General features: G+C 39.8%; 1 protein-coding gene across 4 annotated transcripts in view; it reads left to right on the forward strand.

Moving 5' to 3' along the window:
• LOC134343878 (kinesin-like protein KIF24) overlaps positions 1 to 26,163 on the forward strand; it is a 78,892-nt gene that overhangs the window by 9,491 nt on the left and 43,238 nt on the right. For all 4 annotated transcript variants that reach the window (XM_063042744.1, XM_063042743.1, XM_063042742.1 and 1 more), the window contains 4 exons: positions 6,139 to 6,236; positions 9,050 to 9,265; positions 17,709 to 17,796; positions 22,829 to 22,950. In XM_063042744.1, coding sequence (XP_062898814.1) covers positions 6,139 to 6,236; positions 9,050 to 9,265; positions 17,709 to 17,796; positions 22,829 to 22,950 — 524 coding nt within the window. The remainder of the gene's footprint in view (positions 1 to 6,138; positions 6,237 to 9,049; positions 9,266 to 17,708; positions 17,797 to 22,828; positions 22,951 to 26,163) is intronic.

The raw sequence follows: 26,163 nt of genomic DNA on the forward strand, positions 1-26,163 counted from the left end.
TGTGGATTACTACATGTGTAGTAAATCCGTACAAAAGACTCGAGTAACTCAGCAGGTCAGGCAGCACTTAGAGAGAGGAATAAGCAGTTGATGTTTTGGGTCGAGACCCTTCATCAGGGTGGTTTCATCCCTCTTCTTTTCCAGTCCTGATGAAGGATCTTGGCCTGAAACATTGACTGTTTATTTATTTCCATAGGTGCTACCTGAACTGCTGAGTTCCTCCAGAATTTTGTATGTGTTTCTCTGGATTTTCAGCTGAGTTTATAGTAAACTCCTTTTGTCTGTTAAGTTGAAGCGTTATTAATTCCAGTTAGTTAAAAACAAATGTTGAATGGCATTATTATGGATAACGCAGTTTAGAATTAAGTAAATAATAGGGTTGGATGATAAGGCAATGCTTTTCTGTTGATATTACTATTGGTAACACATCTATGCTTTCATTTAGTCAAATATTTATATATGTACTGTACATTTCTCACTTGTCTCTATTAAATATATCTTTGACCATGGCAACCTTTTTCAAAGGGAGTTTTCTCCCTAAGGTCTCCATTGAAAACGGTGCTGATGTCACTTTGATGTTTTGTTTTCCTTCTTGTCCTTACATGGTTACCACTGTTCAAGGAAAAATAGTTTTGTTATGGGACAGCTTTTGGTTATATTTCATATTGCACAGACTAATGGTTCTGTCAAAATAAAACTTATTAAATACTATCATTGCCATGATCATAATGTTAATTTTTCAAGCAATCATTATAAATTGGCTACTACATAGATGACTCAGTGGCATGCTAAACAAATATTACTGTATTGGATAAATTGGTGCAGAGATAACCTGTGTGGCATGAAGAAGCAAGGAGAAGTAGGAGCAATAATCGACACAAAGGAAACCATGTGTGATGTGAATTACTGAAGATGTGGTGAAAACTAGTGATAAACTCGAAATTCTGTAGATGCTAGAAAGCAAGAGCAACGCACACAAAATGCTAGAGTAAGTCAGCAGGTCAGGCAGCATCTATGGAAATAAATGAGCATTTGACATTTGGGCTGAGATCCTTCATCTTCAAAGTTTGGGGACCTGTAGTCCTGATGAAGGGTCTTGGCCTGAAATGTTCACAGTTTATTCATTTCCATTGATGCTGCCTGACTTGCTGAGTTCCTCCAGCAATTTGTGAAAACTGCTGTTTGTGTTTTTCAGTTTGTGAGAAATTATGTGCTTGGTGTGAAGTGAGGAATGTCTTTGAAATGGAAAGGAAATTACCTATAGTAAGTGTTTTTGTTTGAAGGCTAAAGAAGTTCCAAGCGATATAGAGGACTGAAGACACTGTTGTAAAGTACTCTTGAGAAAATCATAGAAAAAATTTTACTCAACCATGCAGTTCTTGTGAACATCTTTGATGAAGCGTCTCAGCCCAAAATGTCAACTCTTTATTCCCCTCTGTAGGTGCTACCTGACTTGCTGAATTCCTCCGGCATTTTGTTTTGTGTTGCTCTGGATATGAACATCTAAACACTTCCTAATTCAAACTGGAATTGTTAGTGGTTCAGATCTGCTTTGTTCTGGACTTGAGGATGTCATCACTATTTTTTCTTGAGAGAAATGGTTGCATCTTGTGCTTATTTCCTCCATTAGGACTTTCAGAGAGGCTTCAAATGAATCGGCAGTCTTGCCAAAATTCAGTGCATGTGATGGTGACGCAGAATGGGGCATTTTGTTGCCAGCTGCCAAAGGAACAATAAAATATTCCCATTCCTACTTTTTTAAAGCTGAACTTTGCAGTCACAATGTCTGCAGTAACAATAAATGTTTCAAGTCATGTAAATGCATTAGCGATCTTAAGAATAGTAGCCAAACCTGGCAGAACAGGCCACCCAGAAGGCAAGTTCACCACTTGGAAATGTCAGGAAGGCCTTCCATTGTGCCAGAAAATGTGGATGCTAGGGAGGACTTCATGTAAGACTGAAGTGTTGAAGTTTGACACCATCACTCATTCCTCCTTCTATGCACTCATTAGAAAACAATATTAGTGTCCTTAGAGCAGAACTGTTGTATCAGAGACACGAGAGGCTGCTGTGTACTTTGTTTCATGGAGACATGCTGCTGTTTGGACACAGGATTCCAGCCCAAGGGTTTCACCATCCACTGCCCAGATTGGATACTAGCATTGGGTACTGCAGTGTTTGCTTCTTAATGAACTTGTTAGGTTGGCAATGTAACACATCCGCTCCAATTTGCCTACCATCACATCAACAGCAGATGCCATTTCATTGGCTCTTTACTCAACCTTGCAACATCTGTACAGTGAATATACATACATCAGGATGCTCTTCATTGTCTATAGCTTACCATTTAATACTGTCATCCCCTCAAAAATAATCAATTAGCTCCAAGACCGAGGCCTAGATACCTCCTTTTGCAACTAGATCCTAGACTTCCTTACCTGCAGACCCCAGTCAGTTCAGATTGGCAACAAAATCTCCTCCACAATCTCCATCAGCACAAGTGCACCACAAGGCTGTGCGCTTAGCCACCGCTCTACTTACTCTGTACATATGACTGTGAGGCTAAGTACAGCTCCAATGCCATACTTAGGTTTACTGATAACACCACTATTATTGGCCGAATCAAAGGTGGTGACAAATCAGCTTTTAGGACGGAGCTTGGAAATCTGCCTGATTGGTGCCATAACAACAACCTCCTATTCAATGTCAGCAAGACCAAGGAGCTGATTATTGACTACAGGAGGAGGAAACTGGAGGTCTGTGAGCCAGTACTCATCAGGGATCAGAGGTGGAGAGGGTCAGCAACTTTAAATTCCTTGGCGTTATCTTTTCAGAGGATCCGTCCTGAGTCCAGTACATGAGTGCCATTACAAAGAAAACACAGCAGTGCCTCTACTTTCTTAAAAGTTTGCGAAGATTCAGCATGTCATCGAAAACTTGATATGGAAAAGCCTACAAAAAATAATGGATAAAACCCAGTCCATCATGGGTAAAGCCCTCCCCTCTGTTGAGTACATCTACATGAACCACTGTTGCAGGAAAGCAGCATCAGTCTTCAACAATCCCCACCAACGAGACCATGCTTTCTTCTCATTGCTGCCGCCAGGAAGAATGTATAGGAGTCTCAGGACCCATACCATCAGGTTCTGGAGCAATTATTACCTCTCAACCATCAGGCTATTGAACTAGAGAGGATAACTTCACTTATCTCAACACTGAACTGTTCCCACAACATACGGACTCATTTTAAAAGATTCTTCATCTCGTGTTCTTGATATTTATTTATTTGTTTGTTTTGTTTCTTTATATTTGTTGTGAATGTCTGCAAGAAAATGTATCTCAGGGTTGTATGTGGTGACATATATGTACTTTGATAATAAATTTACTTTGAGCTTTGAATTTTGACATGGTGCCTAGACATAGTGTCTCAATCCTGCTTCCCATCCTGGAACATCTGGCTGTCAAGTGTTATCTGCACTATTTACTGAGGGATTTCTCCCACCCTAGGCTGACATCGGGCTAAAGTTGGAGGGATTGAGCACCATAATTAACAGGAATGAAATGGCATATCCCAGTGCCACCTTCATCACAGGGTCTTCAACCAGGCTAGCTTGAAGCCTTGTCAAACTACTACCTCGTTCCAGAGGACCCAACACACTTGACCACTATTACACCACCAAGTGTGCCCACTGGGCCCTCCTGAGCCCACACCGGGAAACCTGACCATTTGGCTGAACTTCTACTTCCTGTATCAGGCAGAGACTGTACCAGTCACCATTGGAGAGGACAACAAAGGTATGGTTGAGGGCTGTGTTCTCAGTGTCCTTCTATACTCGTTCTTTACCTACAACTATGTGACTAAGCATAGTTCTGGTATCATCCCTAAATTTGTTGGTGACACCACAGTTGATGCCAGAGTCACAGTTGGTGACAAGGAGGCCTCCCAGAGTAAGATATATACAGTGGTGCTAGAAAGTTTGTGAACCCTGTAGAATTTTCTCTATTTCTGCATAAATATGATCTAAAATGTGATCAGATCTTCAAGTAAATCCTAAAACTAGATAAAGAGAACCCAATTAAATAAATAACACAAAAAACATTATATGTTCATTTATTTGTTGATAGATGTCTTGATTTTGCTTCTCTGAAGGCTAGGAAATGTAGCACTTATTGTTTCATACAAAGGTTCTTCCTCCCTGTCTTGAAGTCTTCTTTCTTCACTTTCCTTATCATCTGTTCAATCATGTTGAATCCAATGATGGGATGAAACAGAGTCAGGGATGAGCCTGCCTTTCAGAACTGGAACCAGTACGATCAATACTTTTGCACCAGGTGAAGATAGCTTGAAAGTGATCTCAACCCATTCTGTATATGGCATGCTGTAATGCCTCAGCCATATTGCCTCCAAAACATCCCTCAGTTTAACTCCAGGTAAGTGCCTCGTTTTCCACTGCTCATCCATGATGCAAACCTGTGAACCTGTGTGCCATATCCATTTGCTTCGATATCCCTATAAGTGGCATTCCACAAGACACTGTCTGTCCACTAGTGAAGTTACAGACGAGCATTGATTGACTTGACACTGCGCAACTAAAACACTGGTGGATGACTGTCTTATTCCTTGTGCTTTACATCCTGCTAAGCAGTGATTGCTGCTACCACAGTTGTAACAGTGGGTGCAAAGGTCCTCACACCCTGACTGCTGATAGTGGAAACACTTTCTAGTTCATGGTAAACAAAGCCACTGAGGCAGGCCAGCTTGCAGACATATTGGGAGTGGATACTGTTGTACAACTGCATTCTGCTGTGATAAATATGAGTAATTCTGTGGAGCTACTTGACATGGCTGCAGAACTTCAGACGGCAATGCATATGATACCATTACGTACTGCTGAAATGGGGGAGAATTTTGTTGTGCGACTGGGTATGATTGAGGCAGAGCTGGTTCAATTAACTGGTTTTGCTTTTTCCACTGCTGTTTTTGTTCAAAGCTTGGCCCTCTCTGGACTCCAGACCTGACAATGTCTTGTCCCATGGACTGCTCAGACTTCTTTGTACCCTACTCTGGCAGTCATTGGTAACTCTGTGCTAGGTCCTGCGGCTGAGGAGGATTTGCTCTTGCCTCCTATTTTTTATTTGAAACTGAGAAACATTGTTGATGCACAGGTATGGGCTGTTGAAGTTGTTCTTTGACCTGTGCAACGTCTTCACTAAGTGTTTTCAACTGTGACATTAGATCTATATGAATCCTTTCCATCCGATACTTGTACCTGACAGGATGTTCCTCTAACTGTGCAAAGTTAGTAGTGGCAGTGCGTACTGACCCAGCTGGCTTCTGTTTATTATTTTTCTCTACTTCATTTGCCCTTGCAATGTTTAGCATCTCTAATAGTACCTCATCTGAGGTTTTGGGATCTAAAAGGTATGGCTGAAGGTTCTTTTGAATACAGTCACTTTGTAAACTGGTGAGTACAGGATGTAAAAACATACTCTACACTAAGACTGGATCATATTTCAGACCAGCAGATAATACGTTATGCTTCAGATCAAGAACATGTATTAAGAAACTTTGTGGCGACACAAAAAGGCCAATACCTCTTCAAGAAGGCAAATCACTCTCATTCTTAAAAGCAATGAGGAATGGACAGTAAATGTTAGCCATGCCAGCAATATTCAGATCCTTGAAAAGTGAGTAAGCATAAAAGGAAAGTTTGCTTTTGCTCAATTTGTCCTAGGGCTTTATTCTGATAACATTGATGAGTGGGCTAATTCTGCACAAAATTGCAGCGATAGAACCCATCAGATTTAAAGCACAGGATTGGCCCATTCTAGCTTTCCATGGGGTGATGAAGAACACTTTGTCCTTGCTAAAAAAATCAATTCCATAGAATACTTGGTAATTCACATTGATGTAAGGGATAATGTTTATTTAATTCATAAGGACTTTGAACTGAATAAGGGCTATTCCTAAATCTATTTTCTTTGTCTTATTTTAATGTTAATCTGATCTCATTATCAGATACCTGCAGCAGTATTAATTCCTTATAGTTACCATTCTGAATTTGAAATCCTCGAGAACCATTCATTCATCATTCTTAATTTTTATTTTTAAAAATTTATTTTCTGCATGTTTTGCAGCATGTTTTTTATTTTGATGAAGTATTTGAGGAGACTTGTACCAATCATGATGTCTACTTGAAGACTGCTTATCCACTCATCCAGCATATTTTCAATGGGTATGTTACATTCATTTCATCACTATTGTCATATGAAATCTATGATGGCATTTATTCGTAGTAGGTCAAACATTCTGCTATTTCATACTGATGTTTAATGATTCAAATTAGCTTCAGAGAATGTATACAGTATAGGACATGAAATCCTTACTCTGCTGATGTATTAGGCCAGATATTTTCTTTCTGCGTCTAAATAATTCAGTTAAGATTATTATACTAATATAAAGTTATAAGTACTTTTTTATTTAGCTTGAGATTATGAATGTATTTTTATTGAAATTTTGTATTTAAGGCATATATTGTTGTATTTCAGTCAATCCGTTTGTTAAATCACGTGTTCCGTTTTTAGGACAGGAAGCAGAGGGAAGATGGTTCATGTTGTATGTGATGGGGAACATCAGGAAAAATAGAATGACAGTGTTTGGATAAGGGTTGTGGGTCTGAGGGTTTCAAACTGTGGGAGACTTGTGCAGGTAGAGAAGAACACAGAGACTAATAGATCTAGGTGTCTGGGGAAATAAGGTACCAGGTATTAGAATTGTAGAAAATAGTTGGGATACGTGGATTATACTATAGTGCTGAAAATTTTATGCAGATTGCTGAAATGAGGTACTACTGGCAGGGCTGTCGAAACACTTGAATGGATAAATCAAAATTAATGAACATCGAGCACCAGGATTGTAGTTCAAGGGAGCAGTGGTAAGTGTATTGTAGTAAATGTGCAACTTACAGTTTAAAGAACAGTACGAGTCTGTTGATTGTAGCAGAGTTGAGGAGACAATGGCAGTGGATAGAAGAATTGAGAATGGGAAGATGGAGCAGTGCAGAATGGAAATGGTGAGAGATTAAGAGGTAACATTGCAGAGAATACAGTATTTGCATGGAAAAAAAGTCTTTTCTCTCTAAGCTGGGGAGAAACCAACAAATGGCAAAGGGAACTCTGGTTCTTGCTTGTGATATGGGAATAAACATGATAATAACAGTAATAACTTATTTGTAGAGCACTTTTTTAAATGCTTTACAATGGGATAAAAGTGCAAACATGAAAATAAAAGACTAAAAATGTTATTTAAAACAAGGTTAAATAGAGTTTGAACCAGTGTTTAGAAGTGTCAATTGAGTCTGCATCCCTGTATAATTTTAGGTATTGAATTCCACAGTTTAGGAGCACAGTTCGAAAAAGCTGACCTGTCAATTATCTTGAGGGGGTTTGTTAAATTTAAGAGACCGGCGGAAGAAGCCCTGAGAGCTCGAGCAGGATTATAAAATGAAAGCAATTCTGTGATGTACTATGGTCCCAGACCACTGAGAACTTTAAAAACAAGCAAGAACATTTTAAAGTCAATCTAAAGGATACAGAAAGCCAATGTGGAGTAGCTAGGACAGGACAGATGAGCTCACTCATCTTGTCTTGTTCCTTATCTTGTGGTAATGGACTGAATTGCCTCAATTGTTAAGCAACTAGCATCCGCAAAACTTTGGGCATGAGGTAATGAGGAGTTGGCCTTTGTCTGCTCTGTTTTCTCATGGTGCACCCAAATACCATGATTACCATCGAATCCCTTCTTGACTAGTAACCGAAGGATCTGAGAGGCAACGAACAAGAGAAAGAAAACAAGAGTAACGCGTGAAATTCTTCATTTTCCTTTGAATGCGATTAGTTTATATGTAAGAGAGTTATTAACCTCAATATTCCTGATATTGTGACTACTGTTTGGAAGCTTTGAGCTTAGAAAAAAAGGAGGCGATTTTATGAAATGCAAGATCCTGTGGGAATGTTACAGAGTAGAATGTGAGATGTTTCTCCTTGTGGGAGTATACAAAACTTGGAATGGGCAGGATGGTGATGGTTTAATTTCAGAATAATAAGTTGTCCACTTAAGAAATAGCTCTTGAGGTTTGTGAATATTTGGAATTCTTTACCGGAGAGAGCCCTCGAAATGTAATCCTAGAGTGCTTTCAAGATCAAAGTATTTTCTCAATACAGCGGCTGAGAATCATGGGAAACAAGCAGGAATATGGGTATTGAGTGAAAGATGGGAATATTTGTGACTTTTTTGAATGGAAGAGGAACCTCAAATAGCCTTGTAGCTATTCTTATTCCTATTTCTTGTGTTGTTGTGACTCTCTGCAAGAGAAACAATATCTTGACATCTAACCTGATTCCCTTATTCTTACCAACACCATTGGTGACCTTGAGAGTCAGTATTGGTACCACTGTAGATTTTGACATACTGTAGATCACAGAGCAGTTATAGAATGGAAGGAAGCCATATCATCAAAGAATAGATAGACACTTTGTTGAACAACAGTCTGGTGCTGAGCTTTAGCTAACAGCTGAACAGATAGAACTTAAAGCAATAATTTGATATGATACTCAAACCCAGTGTGAAATAATAGTTAAATCTGTCTTTAAAAGTAAATTTTTCAAAATTGTTGATTACTTCCCCCAGAGGAAAGATTTTCCTGAAATTGCTGCAGCCACAGAAATCCTAGTTACTGAAATTCTATTTTGAGAGAGAAATTTATTATTGTACCAAGTGAGAATACCAGTTTTTGGTTCCACTCATCAGTGCAAGTCGCAGTTCAATTCCTCTGTAAATTTATTATCTTCAATAGAAGCACAAAAGAACATCAACATCTTTAAGACTGAGTTGGCTCTGAGTGATATTGACACAAGTAAGTTGGGTGTTCATATGGGGAGAGTGTATGGTCCCTACTGGGGATAAAGGAGAAATAAACTATTTGTGTGAATGAATATAAATTTATATATTTTTTTCTCTTCTCTATTTATGTTAATTTTAACCCCTTAGTGGAAAGGCAACTTGTTTTGCATATGGGCAGACCGGAGCTGGAAAAACTCATACAATGATTGGAACTTATCGAAATCCAGGGTTGTATGCACTTGCTGCTGAGGACATCTTCATACATCTTCAGACATCAGAACCATGCAGAGCACTTTTCATCTGGATAAGCTTCTATGAGATATATTGTGGCCAACTTTATGATCTGCTTAATGGTCGAAAAAGGTAAAGTTGCAAAAATGCAAAGCTAGGTTTCGAAGACAGTGCAAATATTTGCAATCTGCAATATTTATTGAAGATACAATAGTGAAAACAATAGCCATTTTAGAAAAAGATATTTGCTGTTTTCAATATTTCTGATTCAATCTAATGCAAAATTGTATTTTTATGGATTTTTCAATAAAATTGAATTCTTTTAACTAATATTTTTCCAACAGACTTCCAGAGAAGCTCATAATCATTAGAGATTATTGTGCTACTTTTGAGATAGATACCTTCAAAAATGTACTAAATTCCCATTTGAAGGCAATAATTGATTCTGCATTTACTGCACTTCTAGCCAATGCATTCCAGGTCATCATCACCTGCTACCTAACATTTTCCTTGTTGTGAAACATAGGAACATAGAAAATAGGTACAGGAGTAGGCCTTTCAGCCCTTCGAGCCTGCACCACCATTCATTATAATCTTGGCTGATCATCCAACTCAGAACCCTATACCTGCCTTCTCTCCATACCTTCTGATCCCTTTAGCCACAAGGGCCTTATCTAACTCCCTCTTTTTTTTTAATTTTATTTTTATTTGGATAAGGAGTTCACACTTACCATGTACTTTTTTCACACACATAACCTTTTCCATTTTTTTATATGTATAAAACTACAATTATTTATACATTCTTAAGTACACATTGAGATGATATAAAAGCAAAATAAACATTTAAATAGATAATTATGTACTGTGGTAAATCTAACCTATTAGGCTAAGTAATGAAATTAGTTGTTAAGAAAAATGGTAATAATAGTTTCCATACAACCCTTCTGGACCATTTCCACTGGTCCAAAATGTTGCATACAAGCCTATATACCAACCATTGTAGGTGTTTATATCCCAATTTGTTCGTGCTTGTTCCTGCCCGCAGACATAATTATCTAATCCCTATGTACTTATTTACTTAATGTTTTCATTTTTTTTTTATCCCTTTCCCAAATCTTTCCCTTTACTTGTGTTAATTCTCTATTTTCCAAAAAAAAACACAACAAACATTTAGACTAGGGGTGCTTACGTTAGCAATATTACTGTGTTGATGAGAAGAGCAATATAAATCATTAGGAGAGTCATCTAAAGTCTGCTCGCATTGGGGTTATATATTCAATCCATTTATTCCAGATTTGATAAAATGTTTCTTTTTGAGTTCTCAGGGAGTAGGTCAACTTTTCCATTTTAAATATTTCCAAGATAATTTCGTACCAATCTTCTAATGTAGGTGGTATTGGATTTAGCCATTTTCTAGTGATTGATTTCTTACTTGCCGCTAAGAGGGCCTGCAGCAACTTTATATCTTCCTTCTGTTCAAGGAACAATACATGCCCCAAATAGAGCGTCTCAAAGTTCAGAGGTATCTGGGACCTAAGTACCTTAACTAATGTTCTATGAATACCTTCCAAAATAGACTTAATTTAGGGCAATCCCAGAAAATATGAAAATGATTTGCCTCCTTAGAGCCGCACCTTCTCCAACACATCACATTTGTATCTTTATATTTTTCCTGATATGGGGTCTTGAAGTATCTCATAATGTTTTTCCAACAATGTTCTCTCCAAGTCAAAGAATTAGTTGAGGACCATTGAAAGCTGCAGATTTTCCCCCAAGCCTCCTCTGAAAGTACCAACCCCGCTTCGTTCTCCCACTTCTCTTTAATATACAGTGTATTTACATTTTTAGCATGGGAGAGTGCATTATATAGGCGAGAAACTGATTTACTAGGTATTGAACTGCAAGCCGAATTCAGAATCTTGAAAAATTCTAATTCTACTGTTGATAGGTCTGTATATCTACAACTCTGGTTAACATGGTTTCGTATTTGAAGGTACCTAAAAAAGTCATTATGTTCTAGGCCATGTTTGTCCTGCAGGATTTGAAAACTTTGTAATACTCTTTTATCTATAAATGAGAGGTAGGTTGTAAGACCTTTCTTTATCCATAGCTCAAATCTTTTATCTCCTCTGTTGGGAAGGAATTCGGTATCATATGCACACCATCTAAAGAGTTTTAGCATGTTATTAATTCCGCATGAATTAACCACCTTCTGCCATACTTTTAATGTAAGATTTATCCAAGCATTATTAAATTTTTCCAACTGGGCCATCAATCCTTTGTCAGCTATTGAGGCCTGAAGAGGAAAACTGTCAACTAATCCAAATTCTATTTCCTTCCATCTAGCCTTATATTCCCTATTACACCAATATAACAGAGGGGTTATCTGTGAGGCATAAAAATAATTTCTCAGGCAAGGAAGAACCATACCTCCTCTTTCCTTCCCTAACTGTAAGGTGTTATATCGAATTCTAGGTTTCCTTCCTTGCCAAATGAAGCGGGAAATCCATTTGTCCCATTCCCTGAATTGATTATCATCCACCTCCACTGGTAGAGTACGGAAAAGATATAATAACCGAGGAAGAATATTCATTTTTATAGTATTTATCCTTGAATTTAAACTTAAAAAGGGGATAAGATTCCATCTATGCATATCTGCTTTTATCTCTGAGATTAATGGCCCATAATTTACCTGTGACAGTGTTGAAAGATCCTTCGGCAGGGTTATTCCTAAATATTTTAATGATTTAGCTTCCCACTTAAGATCGTATGTATCCTGCAATTTTTTGGATGGTGTATAATTTAGGGACATAACCTGCGTTTTCTTTACATTTATTTTATAACCTGATATTTTCCCAAAGTCATCCAACAGTGTAAACAATCCTATAAATGATTTTTCTGGTTCACTCAGATAGACCAAAACATCATCTGCAAATAACGCCACTTTCTGTTCAATCCCTGCCACCTTGATACCTTTTACGATTTCGCTCTGTCTTATTAGTTGGGCAAGTGGTTCAATATATAGCGCAAAAAGGAGAGGAGAAATTGGGCATCCCTGTCTAGTGCCTCTCTCTAAAATGAAGGAGTCAGAGAGGTCCCCATTTATCTTAATTCGGGCTGTTGGGCTGTCATACAGAGTCTGAATTACTTTAATAAACCTTTCTTGAAAGCCGAATCTTCCTAACACTCTGTATAGGAATGCCCAACTAACCGAATCAAAAGCTTTCTCAGCGTCCAATCCTACTACCATTGTCTCTGTCTCGTTCTTATTAACCTGTTCTAATATGTGCAGAGTTCTCCTTATGTTGTCCTGTGTTTGTCTTTGTTGAATAAATCCAGTCTGGTCTAAATGGATTAGGCCAGGTAAAAGCTTTTCCAATCTGCGCGCTAATATAGATGTAAATAGTTTGTAATCTAAATTAAGAACACTAATTGGCCGATAATTGCCACATTCTAGTTTATCTTTACCCTCTATAGGAATAACTGAAATAATCGCTTCTCTCCAGGAAGGTGGAGTTTCTCCTCTCTGCAAGATCCAATTAAAGGTGTTAAGTAGTAATGGGGCTAACTGTGTCTTCAGGGACTTGTACCACTCTGAGGTAAACCCATCAGAACCCGGGGACTTTCCAGCCTTTAACCTAGAGATGGCCACGTTCAGTTCTTTGACAGTTACTGGTTCTAATAAACTTTCATTTTGTAAATCTGTAAGTTTAGGTAAATCTAAAAAATTCAATACACTGTCTATATAGGGCTCATTGGGGGCCCGGGGTTGGGAGTACAGCTCTCGATAATACGTTTCAAAACTCTCTTGAATTTTCCCTATTGTACTCTCCACAAGCTTTATCTTTGGATTCTTTATTTTATGAATTGTATTGTCTGCTTGTTGTTTTCGTAATTTATATGCTAATAATCTAGCTGATTTACCTCCTACTTCATAATTCTTTTGTCTCAGGTAAAGAAAATTTCTTTGAGTTTCCAACGTATAAATATCATCAATTTCACTTTGCAATTTCCTAATTTCCTGTTTTCGATTTGAATTACTTTTCTTGCTATCTCCAACTTGAAGTTGTTTTAATTTTCCTTGAAGCTCTGCTAATTTTTGTGCATTGATTTTTTTCATGTGAGTAGTAATGGAAATAATTTTCCCTCTCAGTACAGCTTTCAATGTATCCCATAAAATCACTGGTGATGTTTCTCCCGTGTCATTAAGGTCTAGATATTCTTTGATTTCTCCCCTTAATCTCTCCATTACTTTTGGGTTATTAAGTATATGTGAGTTTAGCCTCCATAGTGTTTTCCTCATTTTCCTTTCCAGGATTAGAGACATAGAGACTGGGCTATGATCCGACAGATCAATTGTTGCAATATTACAGTTTTTTATCCTGAGTCTATCTGTATTAAAGATAAAGAAATAGTCTATCCTTGAATAGGCTGAATGAGGGAAAGAGTAATATGTATAATCTTTACTAGTAGGGTGTAATTCCCTCCAGACATCTATAATTCCCAACTCCTCCATCAATGAATTCACTTTCCGAGTCAGAGGTTTATTCTGAGTAACTATTCTTGAAGAATCTAATATAGGATTTAATCTAATATTAAAATCCCCTCCACAAATTACTACCCCTCGAGAACTGACCATTAGGTCAAAAATGTGTCTATAAAATGACCATTCACTACCTGGAGGAGCATAAACATTCAGCAATGTTATTTCTGTACCTTCTATTCTTCCTGTGATTTTTACAAACCATCCTTCTTTGTCTCTAGTCTCTGAAATATGTTCATAATTAAGAGTACTTGATATTAAAGTAGCTACCCCTCTTTTGTGACTCAATTTATATGATGAATAAAATACATGCTTAAAGCCCATTCTTTTTAATTTTCCATGTTCAGATTGGCTCATATGTGTTTCCTGGAGGAAAGCTATTTGTGCCCTCTCTTTTTTCAATTTAGACATGATCTTATTTCTTTTAATTGGATTCAAAACCCCATTAACATTATAGGAAATTATTTTTACCAATTCAGTTTGCATTTTTCTCTAGTAGAAAAAAAGCACTCTCCTTTTCTAACCAAACAGTAAGCAATCCCTTCTCAACAGTAAACCAAGACATATAACCACACCCTAGACATTTCTGAACGTATAACATTTGAAAATTTTCCCCGACTTCCCACAGTGAGGCCTGAGCACCGACCCGCCTCAGTTCAGAGGGATATCCTCTATCTTCACCCTGTGTTAGAGGGCCCTCAGCAGTTTGAATAATCATAGAGAATTTTCTCCTATTTATGTCTCGACCATATTACTATCATTCAAGTTATTCCACCTAGATTATTTTCAGTTACCAGTTTTCATTTTACTTTTAAGTCCAATTTACTCTTTTCAGTCATTTCTCTTAATTAATCTGTATTCTCTGTACATTCGCGTCTGAATATTTGCAGCTTTTCCTTGTAGTTTGACACTCTGTTTCGAGTGGAGCGTCCTCGCCCCACTAACTGCCACGACTTCTGCCGAATCCTCTCCAGTAGCGACTCCGGTTGGGTGATAACTTTAATAGGTAGTCCCCGGTCCGCCAGGTCCGACGTTGCCTCCTCCACCGTAGCGTAAGTTTTTGTCCCTTCGTCGTAAAAGACTCTCAGCCGAGCTGGATACAGGGTCTGGAATCTGATGTTGTTTTCCTTCAGGACTCTCCATGTTTCCGTATATTCCTTCCGTCTGGCAAGAATCCCCAGTGCGTAGTCGTGGTCTAAATTGATTTTGCAGTTGTTCCACATGAAACCTTTCTTTTGCCATGCTCTTTTAAGCACCTCTTCCTTCGTTCTGTAACTGAGAAATCTGATCAGAATCGATCTGGGCTGGGCGCCTGCCGGAGGCTGTGGTGCCAACGCGCGGTGAGCCCTTTCTATCTGTAGGTCTTTTGCGGCCGGCATATCAAGGTTCTCTCTAAGCAGCTTCTCCACGAAGGGAATCATCAATCCGGGTTTACCTTCGGTTCCTTCGGAAACTCCGTAGATCCTCACATTTTCCCTTCTTGAGCGGCCTTCTTGATCTATTAGTTTCCACTGGAGTTGGTCTTGTAGCTTCAGCATTTCTGCTATCACTTCCTTGGCATTTTGTAGCTTCTCTTCAATTCCAACAATCCTCGCTTCGGCTTCATCTATCCACGAGTTAGTTTTTACTATTTCTCCTTTAATATCTTCCAGCTGTTTGCTGTTATCTTGTCGGAACTCGCGAATCTCTCCGAGAATCAAAGACAGAGTCACCGATTCCCCCTCATTATCTCCGTCCTGGCTTGCCGTGGGAGAGCTAGGCCCTTCGCCTTGCTGCATCTCTTTATGTTTATCAGCCTTCGAAGCGGACTTTTTATTCTTGTTCTTAGACATCATCCTTGCCCCTTTTATTAATATAGTTATGCAATATTAAGTATTTGTCTAAATTCGATTTTGGGGCAGTTTACCTTCTTTTTTGTTGAGAGACCTTTTCCTTACGCCGCCATTCCCTTGATGACCCAGAAGTCCCCCCCTAACTCCCTCTTAAATATAGCCAATGAACTGGCCTCAACTGTTTCCTATGGCAGAGAATTCCACAGATTCACCACTCTCTGTGTGAAGAAGTTTTTCCTCATCTCGGTCTTAAAAGGCTTCCCCTTTATTCTCAAACTGTGACCCCTCGTTCTGGACTTCCCCAACATCGGGAACAATCTTCCTGCATCTAGCCTGTCCAATCCCTTTAGAATTTTATACGTTTCAATCAGATCCCCCCTCAATCTTCTAAATTCCAGAGAGTATAAGCCTAGTCAATCCAGTCTTTCATCATATGAAAGTCCTGCCATCCCAGGAATCAATCTGGTGAACCTTCTTTGTACCCCCTCTATGGCAAAAATGTCTGAAAGCCAAGAACAAAGTAATGGACGTGTCATATATTGACCTTCAGAAGTTCTTTTGATAAGGTGACACAAAGCTAAGGTGGACAAGGTAGATTTGTTTGAAAAATGGGTACAAAACTGACAACAGAAGGTTTCAGTAAAGAGACACTTTTGAGGCTGACAAGAGAACTAGTGCCCTTCAGGATCTGTATATCAGTGTTATTTATTGCACATGATACTTAACTTGAATCTGTACCTCTTCTGGTGATTCTTTTTGAGTCTTCAGTGTTCGAATAGTTCTCAATTACCAGTCTTGCCCTTGGGTCTTCTAATCCGAGCATTACACTCATTTTCATTGCCTTCAGCTCCCGTTTTGCTTTAAGTGTGTTAAAGCAAACAGTTCAATGCAATACATAATATAGGTAAAAATAATAAATGAAATAAAAATTATAATAAATAAGTAAATCAATTACAGTATACATATATTGAATAGCATGTGAAGACAGACTCCAACGGATTGAGCCGACGAGACCAATGAAAGGTCCAACGGTCAAGAAGGCGGTCTCTGCAAGCGTCATGGTACGTGTAGAGCAGGACAAGACACAGAAGACGTCCTGGTCATCCACTGCGCCTAGTCTCATCTCCAGCCATCTCGACTCTGTCTTGCCACTGGATCCAGATGGGAATTGGGAAGAGAGAGTGAGGCTGACGCCGCGCAATTATCCCTCACTTAAATCCAAACCACGCGCTAGTCTTGACACCATCATAATGGTGTTGGGCTCCTCATCAACGTCGACGATGGACGAACACGCAGATGTAACAAAAAGTGCAAAAAACAGAAATACTCATTTTTTTTAAAATGTGAGGTAGTGTCTATGGGTTTCAATGTGAATTTAGGATTCGGGTGGCAGAAGGGATGAAGCTGTTCCTGAATCGCTAAGTGTGATCCTTTAGGCTTCTGTACCTCCTACCTGATGGTAACAGTGAGAAAAGGGCATGCCCTGGGTGCTGGAGTTCCTTAATAATGGATGCTGCCTTACTGAGACACTGTCCCCGAAGATGTCCTGGGTACTTTGTAGGCTAGTACCCAAGATGGAGCTAACTAGATTTACAATCCTCTGCAGCTTCTTTTGGTCCTGTGCCAGAGCCACCCCCCACCAGACAGTGATGCAGCCTGTCAGAATGCTCTCCACAGTAGATCTATAGAAGTTTTTGAATGTATTTGTTGACATGCCAAATCTCTTCAAACTCCTAATGAAGTATAGCCACTGTCTTGCCTTCTTTATAACTACATCGATATTTTGGGACCAAGTTAGATCCTCAGAGATCTCGATACCCAGTAACTTGAAACTGCTCATTCTCTCCACTTCTGATCCCTCTATGAGGATTGGTATGTGTTCCTTCGTCTTACCCTTCCTGAAGTCCACAATCAGCTCTTTTGTCTTACTGACATTGAGTGTCAGGTTGTTGCTGCATGCACCATTCCACTACTTGGCATATCTCACTCCTGTACACCCTCTTGTCACCACCTGAGATCCTACCAACAATGGTTGTATTGTCAACAAATTTATAGATGGTATTTGAGCTATGCCTAGCCACACAGTCATGTGTATATAGAGAATAGAGCAGTGGGCTAAGCACACACCACGAAGGTGCACCAGTGTTGATCGTCAGTGAGGAGGATATGTATTCATGCCCTTTTGTATTTTTACTTCTAGGCTGTTTGCCAGAGAAGATGGCAACCACGTAGTTCAAATTGTGGGGCTACGTGAAATTTGTGTTGGAGGAGTTAAATCTTTATTAGAGGTAAGTTTAAAATCAATAAGGTATTAAGCATATTTAATTTAACTGTACTTTATTAGGAAATTTCTTTTACGAATTTGCAAACGGTGGTTTGGCACCATCTTTACAATGTTTTACTCCTGTTTCCCAAGCTTTATTTAATATCATGTGCTACACAAGTGGAAAGTTAACAAATCTATATTCCAAAGATAAAGCTTTTAATTTTATGTAGCACCTTTCACAATTTTGAAGGACTTTGAATCTAACAAATTACCTTTGAAGTGTAGTCACTGTTGTGATATAGAAAAGTAAGCCAGTAGTGCTATTGGAAATCTAGAACAGATTTGCCATTGCAAAACTAGTTAACCAGAAGGTACTATGAATTATCAACAACAGCTGAAGTGTACACTCACAGTTTAACCCCATGGCTTAGCATATCCCTCCCCATACCATGACAGACCATGCCCTCTTCTGGCTACTACCAGGATGTAGAGAAGCCTTAGATACCACATCACCAGCTTCGGGAATAGTTATTACCCTATGTAACACGCTGTAAGGTTGCACTGCTAATGTAGTGGTTTTCTTGTAATGTTCACTGCTGAAGTAACGGTTTCTCTGTAGCAGCAACGTTTGGGTTATGGCTGGAGATAACAGGACTATGGATGCATGTTAGCCAATCAGGACTTTGTTGCCCTGTCTTGTGAACCTGGAAGCAGCTGATGTTGCGGGCTTTTGCCAGACGGAGAGAGAGAGATGAAGAGAGAAGATGCGAATGAAGAGATTTGGTAGACCGCCGGATGGGGTGGACTCAGAGCGAGGGTCTGAAGGGCAGCGATGATCAGAGGAGGTCGATGGGGACCGATTGGCCTATGTGTGAGCTCCAACTTTGTGCACAGACTGTTTACTAAGATTTGGGCCCTTTTTAAAAAAAATATATATCGTTTCTCTACTAACCATATAGTCAAAGTAAGAGTTATCAAGCTTAATCGTTAAATTGCATATTGTGTACTGTTTGTTATTTTGGGGTACTGATTTGTAACAGGGGACACATCGCACAGCATCCACCCAAACGAGGTTTCTTAAGTTTGGCCGGCAGGGGGTCACACCCCCTCTATTAAGCCGCTGGGCGAAGTGAGTGTTACAATTGTGGGGGCTACGTTAAGGATTGATTCCGTTGGATGCTATGTGATTACCCTGAGCAATGAACCAGTGGGACAGATATTTGTACTCCGGATGAATTGTTAATTCCACTGTTAAGTATTGTTAAAGTTGCGATTGTGAGCAGAGGTTTGATAAAATGGTGGGCGCGGCTCTCGTTTTAATGCAGACCAGTGCTGAGGTAGCTGGGGGTGGAGATTTCAAAGACAGGGTTCTATCATTTCTGAGGAGTGAAGGGGAAAGAGTGGTCATATTTGGAATGTCTAATTAGTTCACGTCCCTCGATGAAGAGTGAGAATTCTGAGGTAGTATCCGCCCTTACTTCTCTGGCGAATAAATGGAAAAATTAGAGTCAAAGTCCCAGCTATGACAGGCTCCGCCTTTTCTCTGGAATAACGCCCACTCCTGAAGGGGAGGAGGAATATGAGACCTGGGCGGAGTGGACCTGTCAGTTGTTAGATGAGTGGCAGTGCTCGGATGATGAAAAGCGACAGAGGTTGGCTGAAAGTTTGAATGGGTGAGCCGCTGACGTTGTCAGAACTGTCAGGTAATTGACCAAATATAAAGAGCCCTTATAAAACTGAGCATTGAGCACAAAAGGGAAAACACTCCAGTGGCTGGATTAGCACTTAATGATCTCACTGTCCTTTCCACTATCTGCAATATATATATCAGGAGAATACTGTGCACTTGCTTGGATGAGTGCAACTCAAACATCTGTGGAAAAAAACTTGACACCCTTCAGACTGAGCAATATACTAACTATACTACCTCCAATTTTGTTATGCCTGCAAACTTTATAATGATGCTTCTGATATTGTCATGTCTAATAAAATGTGTTCAAGTACAGATCCCTGGACACAGGCTTACAATATACAAAAAAATAGTTTTCCATCACTGTCTGCCTCCTGGTACCAAGCCAATTTTGGATCCAATTAATCAACTTGTCCTGGATTTCATGAGTCTAATATCTAGACCTATCTCCCTTGTCAAAGACTGTGTCTTGAATATATTCACAAAGTGAGCCTCCATATTCCCACTGGGAAGAGAATTCTGAAGGTTCGCTGCCCTTTGGATGAAGAAATTTCTTGTTATCCCTGTACTGAATGGCGACTGACTGGTGGCATCACAGCCTGGTATGGAAACACCAATGCCATTGAATGGAAACATTTCCAAAAAGTCGTGAATGGAGCCCAGTCCATTATGGGTAATGCCCTCCCCTCTATTGAACACGTCAACAAGGAGTGCTGTCACAAGAAAGTAGCGTCCATCATTAAGGATCCCCACCATGCTCTCTTCTCATTGCTTCTATCAGGACGGAGGTACAGGAGCCTCACAACCCACACCACCAGGTTCAGAAACAGTTATTATCCCTTAACCATCAAGTCTTGAACCAGACGGGATAACTTCACTCACTCCAACACTGAACTGTTCCTTCAGCTTGTGGACTCACTTTCAAGGACTCACCTTGTGTTCTTGATATTTATTTATTAATATATTTTTTCCCTTCTTGTATTTGTACAGTTTGTTGTCTTTTTGCATATTGGTTGTTTCGTCTGTCTTGTATGTGCATTTTCATTGATTCAATTGTGTTTCTTCATATTTACTGTGGATGGTCACAAGAAAATGAATCTCAGAGTAGTATGTGGTGATATATATGTACTTTTACTTTTAACTTTGAATGTTGACCCCTCTTGATTCTGTACCTCTTTGTTCAAGTTACCCCTGTCAAATGAAACAACATCTTGGCATATACCCTCTTAAACCTCAAGAATATTGTACATTTCAGTGAAATTTCCTGTCATTTTCTATATCTTTGTTTTTATATTCTCAGGGAGAATATAGCTCCAGAAGAGCATTTATCTAACAAACCTGCCATCCCAGATATGAATTTCAAAGTTCAAAATAAATACAGGCCCTTCGACCATGATGTTGTGCAACCTTTTCTAAGATCAATCTAACCCCTCCCTCCCAAATAACACTCTGTTTTTGTATCATCTATGTGCCTATATAAGAGTCTGTTAAATGTCCCTAATGTGCCTGCTATTACCATCACCCCTGGCAGTGTGTTCCATGCACCCACCACATTTTGTTTAAAAAGAAAACCGTACTTATGACATCACCCCATACTTTCTTCCTTAAAATTATGCCTCTTCTAAGCCTCTTATCTTGTACATTTCTATCAAGTCACCTCTCATACTCCTACACATTTAAGAGAAAAGCCATAGTTCTCTCAGCCTATTCTCATAAGATATGCTCTCTAATCCAGGCAGCATCCTGATACATCTCCTCTGCACCCTCTCTAAAGCTGAGGTGATCAGAACTGAACACAATATTCCAAATGTCATTTAACCAGGGTTTTATAGAGCTGCAACATTACCTACCTGCTCTTGAATTTAATCCCCCAACTAATGAAGGTCAAGCCAACACACTATACACCTTCCTAACAATCCCATCAATTTGAGTGGCAACTTTCAGGAATCTACAGATGTCCCCAAAATTGCTCTGTTCCTCCAGTCTACTAAGTATCTTGCCTTTAACCCTGTTTTCTGCTATCAAATTCAACCTTACAAAGTGAATCACTTCACAATTTTCCAGGTTGAACTATATTGTCCTACTGTTAAGTTAATTTGACTTTACCTACAATAGATATTGCAATCACTCTTTGTCCTTTAAGAAGGACACAAAATATTTGGTTAATTTCTCTGCATTTTTGATACATTCTAAGATTTTTCCCATTTCAGTCTAGGGACCCATACTAACTTTTTGTTTGTACATAGTTATAGAAATTCTTAGTGTTTGTTTTTTTATGTTACTTGCTAACCTACTTTTATATTGGTTGATTGCTGAGTCTGAAGGCTGTGTGACCTCGGTTGGTGCACCGACCAGGCATTTGTGCCACATGTCGCCTGTTGCAGCCACCCGAGAAAGGAGAAACCAGAGGTGGTGTGGGAGAGAACAGAGGCGTGCAGGAGTCCGTGCTGGGTTGTGGGCTGACCTCTCTCATTGGTGTTGCTGCAGTGTTTGCTCAATAAAAGACGAGATGAATTGTGTTTGTTTGCAGCTGCACTAGCGAATGATGAGGGATTGCTGCATACTTGTCCTTGCAGAAACATAGCTTGAAAATAACATCCCATGCCAATCTTCAGACCATCTCACTAGAAACCTGGGGCTAATATTATTATTTTTATTATGTATTTTCTGTGACTGTATGTGCAATCTTAACTACAGGTATATGTGCTATTTGTTGTGTGCTATGAGTGACTGTATATACTGTGTTTTGGCACTTTGGCCCTGGAGGAATGCTGTTTCGTTTAGCTGTTACATGTGTATGGTTGAATGACAATTGAACTTGAACTTGTAGTCTACTTTCCCTTTTTAAAGCCTCATCTTCCTTTGCGGAATTCAGATTTTTTTTCTCAATCTTGATCCATGATTCCTAATCATATTTTATATATTTATAAACTAGTGTTAATATAGTGGTTAGCAGAACAATTTACAGTATCAGCTACCCAGATTCAATACCTGCCACTATCTGTAAGGAGTTTGTATATTCTCCCTGTGACTGTGTGGTTTCCTCTGGGTGCATCAATTTCCTCCTGCAGTCCAAAGGCGCGCCGGTCGGTAGTTTAGTTGGTCATTGCAAGCTGTCTCGAAGGGCCGGAAGGCCCTGTTCTGTTCTGTATCTCAATAAATAAATAAATGAAGTAAATAAATTTAGTTAAAATAGCTTTTGATTTGTAAGACTATTAAACTGTTTGGCCAAGGCCAATGCTAAATATTTACCCTAATATATTAACCAAAAGATAGTATTTATATATTCCTGCAAATTTTTGGCCTGAGTATTAACAGAAAGTAAGTTTCTTGATGACTTCAGCCTTTTTGATTTCCTTTTCAGGTGATTTCTTGGGGCAGTAAAGCAAGGAGTACAGGTGCCTCAGGGATAAATACAGATTCCTCACGTTCACATGCTGTTATTCAAATCCAGCTTAAGGATCCAGCTGAAACAGTTGTTGGAAGGTAAAGTAGTTCTTAGTACATTCATAATAATTTTTAAAAAGTGTAAGTTATAAACTATAATAAGCACATTGGTTTTGTATTTAATTCTAGTAAACAAATAATTTGTTGCTTTTAATAATGATTTTGCTGTAAGGATCAGGTAAGGCCCTCTGCTGGGCAGGGTCAACCAGAGATGTTGCGTCCTAGCTGTCATACAGTAGCCAGTACATAAGCCAGGATGGTACAACATGGAGAGCAGGCAGTTGCCTATGTAGGAGACTCCGTCTCTCCCTCCATGCAGCTGATGAATCCAAAGGCACAGACTGATACAGTTTGGCACCAGCGGCTTCGCAGGAGTTGGCAGTCAGCATTGAACTTGACATTGGACTGCCTTAGAGATTTCAGCTCCGGATTGTTCCTCATGGTTCACTCCTGAAACCTTCCCCATGAGTGGATATAGCCACAAGGCAGTGAAGGTTTGCCATCCAAGTTTAAGTTCAAGTTTATTTTATTGCCATTCAATTGTACACATGTATGCTGCCAGACGAAACAATGTTCCTCTGGACCAAGTTACACAACAAAGTACATATAACTCACACATGTAACACATAAAATAATATTACCACAAATAAATTGGCAAATAGTAAGGTGCATATATGATACAAGTTTAAAAAGTGAATAGGTTATCGCTACTGGCACTTTATACAATGAGACTGGGTAGTGGCAGGGAGTTCAGAAGACGTCGCCGGAGGCAAGAAGCTGTTTACCGTCCTAAAAATTCTTGTCCTAATTCCACAGTACCTCCTGCTTGATGGTGCAGGGTCAAAGAGATTGTTGGATGGACGGGAGCGGTCACTAACAATACTATGGGCCCTGCGAATGCGGCAGTCCTGATAAATACCTCTAATGGGTGGAAGAGAGACCCCGGTGATCCTCTCAGTAGTCCTCACAATCCTTTGTAGGAACTTGTGCTGAGCTGCCGTCCAATTCTTGTACCAGACAGTAATGCAGCTGGTCAGGACATTCTTCATGGTGCTCCTGTAAAAATTGGTTAAAATTTGGGGAGTGGGGGTGGCGCATGGGGAGCCTCATTTTCCCCAATCTCCTCAGGAAGTGGAGACGCTGCTGTGCTTTCTTGACCAAAGAAGTGATGAGGAACCAGGTGAGATCATCTGTTATGTGCACTCCTAGAGACATGGAGCTCCTAACTCTCTCCACGGAGGAGCCATGTATGTGTAGTGAGGAGTGGTCAGCCTGTACCTTCCTAAAGTCCACAATCATCTCTTTGGTCTTGTCCACGTTGATGTTCGAGGTATTGTGGTTGCACCATTCTACCAGCCACTCTATTTCCTCTCTATGCCATTTCATCATCACTGTTGTGTCAGTGAACTTGATGATTCAGTTTGAACTAGATCTGTCCTGTGTCAGCAGCATTGGGCTGAGCACGCAACTCTGGGGTGTGCCAGTGCTCAGAGTGATGGAGCTGGAGATGTTTCTGCCAACACGGAATTACTGTGGCCTTTCTGTGAAGAAGTCCAGGATCCTTTTACAGGAAGATGTGATGTGACCTAACAAGGACAGTATATCCACTCGCTTCTGAGAGATGAATGTATTAAATGCTAAGCTGAAGTAAAAAAAAAAGCATCCTGGCATATAAGGCATGATTTTCCAGGTGGGACAGGACAGAGTGGAGGGCAGAGGCTGTGGCATCATCAGTGGACTGATTTGAGTGATAAATAAATTGGAAAGGGTCGAATGCAGCAAGAAGATGAGATTTAATGCAATCCATAACCAGTCACTCAAAGCACTTCATTATTGTAGAGGTCATTGCCACTGGATGGTAGTCATGTGAATGCTATTAGAATAACGAGAGGACTCTATTGTGAACTGAGTAAATGTGTTTGAGTTGGAAATTAGCGATAGTATAAAGCAAAGATTTGCTATTGGTACAATAAGGTACACCCTATCCTCATTATATAAATCTTCAGACAATGTGGATTCACTGTTATGCGAGGAACCTATTTCTACCAACGTCTCGTTATGTGTGTCCAAAACTCACAGTTACGCGAGGAGCACTGCTTTCCCGCCTATACAAGTCACGTGCGCACACCTCACGGTCTCACTGTTGGGACGAGAAGCACCACTTTCCTGCCAATACAAGTCAGGTGTGTGCGCCTCACAATCTCTCTCCCGCCACTCTCACATTGGTTTTGGCAAGGTGTGGATGCGCCTTCTTAAGCTTCTGTTGGTTTTACCTGCAGTGCAGTGATTTTGGGCTTGAAATATTTAATTGTGCCTCCTAAGCGTCCAATGTCATGTCCTGGACCGTCAGCCGAGCAGCAAAGAACCACTTTAACACTTGAAAGAAAGTTGGAAATTATAAACAGTGCGGTATCAGCTGAAGGTAACACAGCTCTGGGACACTACTGCCGGCAACAGAATCTTGCCTTTAAAGTTCTTTTGTTGCTTGACAATGCGCCAGCCCATCCTAAACATTTGGACAGTATTCATCCTAACATGACAGTGCGTTTCCTGCCGCTTAACACAACATCGCTGATTCAACCACTCGACCAAGGTGTAATCCACATTCAAAGGTGTATGTATTTTTTTTAACTGCGAACTATCTCTCAGATGCTGCAAGCAACAGAAGATTTTGAAAATCCCGGGAGTTTACCAACGGTGAGGGAATGGTGGAAGTCGGAACACTTGGCACAGATGGCGATGGACATGGACCCACGTTTAGAACGGAGTCAGCACTTCAGTCGTTCCCTGCCGTCAACCCTTCTCCCCTACAAGCAAATTTGAAACAAAATGCTGCCAAACAAACAACCCTCACCGCTTTATTCAAATCGGTAACACCTTCTGCTGCCGGCAGTTCTAAGAGTTCTGTGAGTCTTCCTTCACCCCTTGCTGTGCTTGATATGATCCTGACGACCACAACCATCCACCTTATCTGTGTAAAGCTGCCCAACACCACAACAACCACTCATCTCCTGGAGCGAACACACCTGCCACTGTTGGTGAGTACCGTACACCCTCAGATGTTAACTTTCTATGATTTATTACATTGAATATTACCTTAAGTTGATGAAATATAATACAAATGTTGTCTTGTAGTACTGCTTTTGTGTCGTATTGGTATGAAAATGTGAATAAATTACAGGTAAAACATATTTAGGAAGCCCTCTGGAATGCATCCCTATTTTCTCCATTTAAATAATTATTCATATTATG

This window comes from Mobula hypostoma, chromosome 3 (genome assembly GCF_963921235.1).
Source record: "Mobula hypostoma chromosome 3, sMobHyp1.1, whole genome shotgun sequence".
NCBI lineage: Eukaryota > Metazoa > Chordata > Chondrichthyes > Myliobatiformes > Myliobatidae > Mobula > Mobula hypostoma.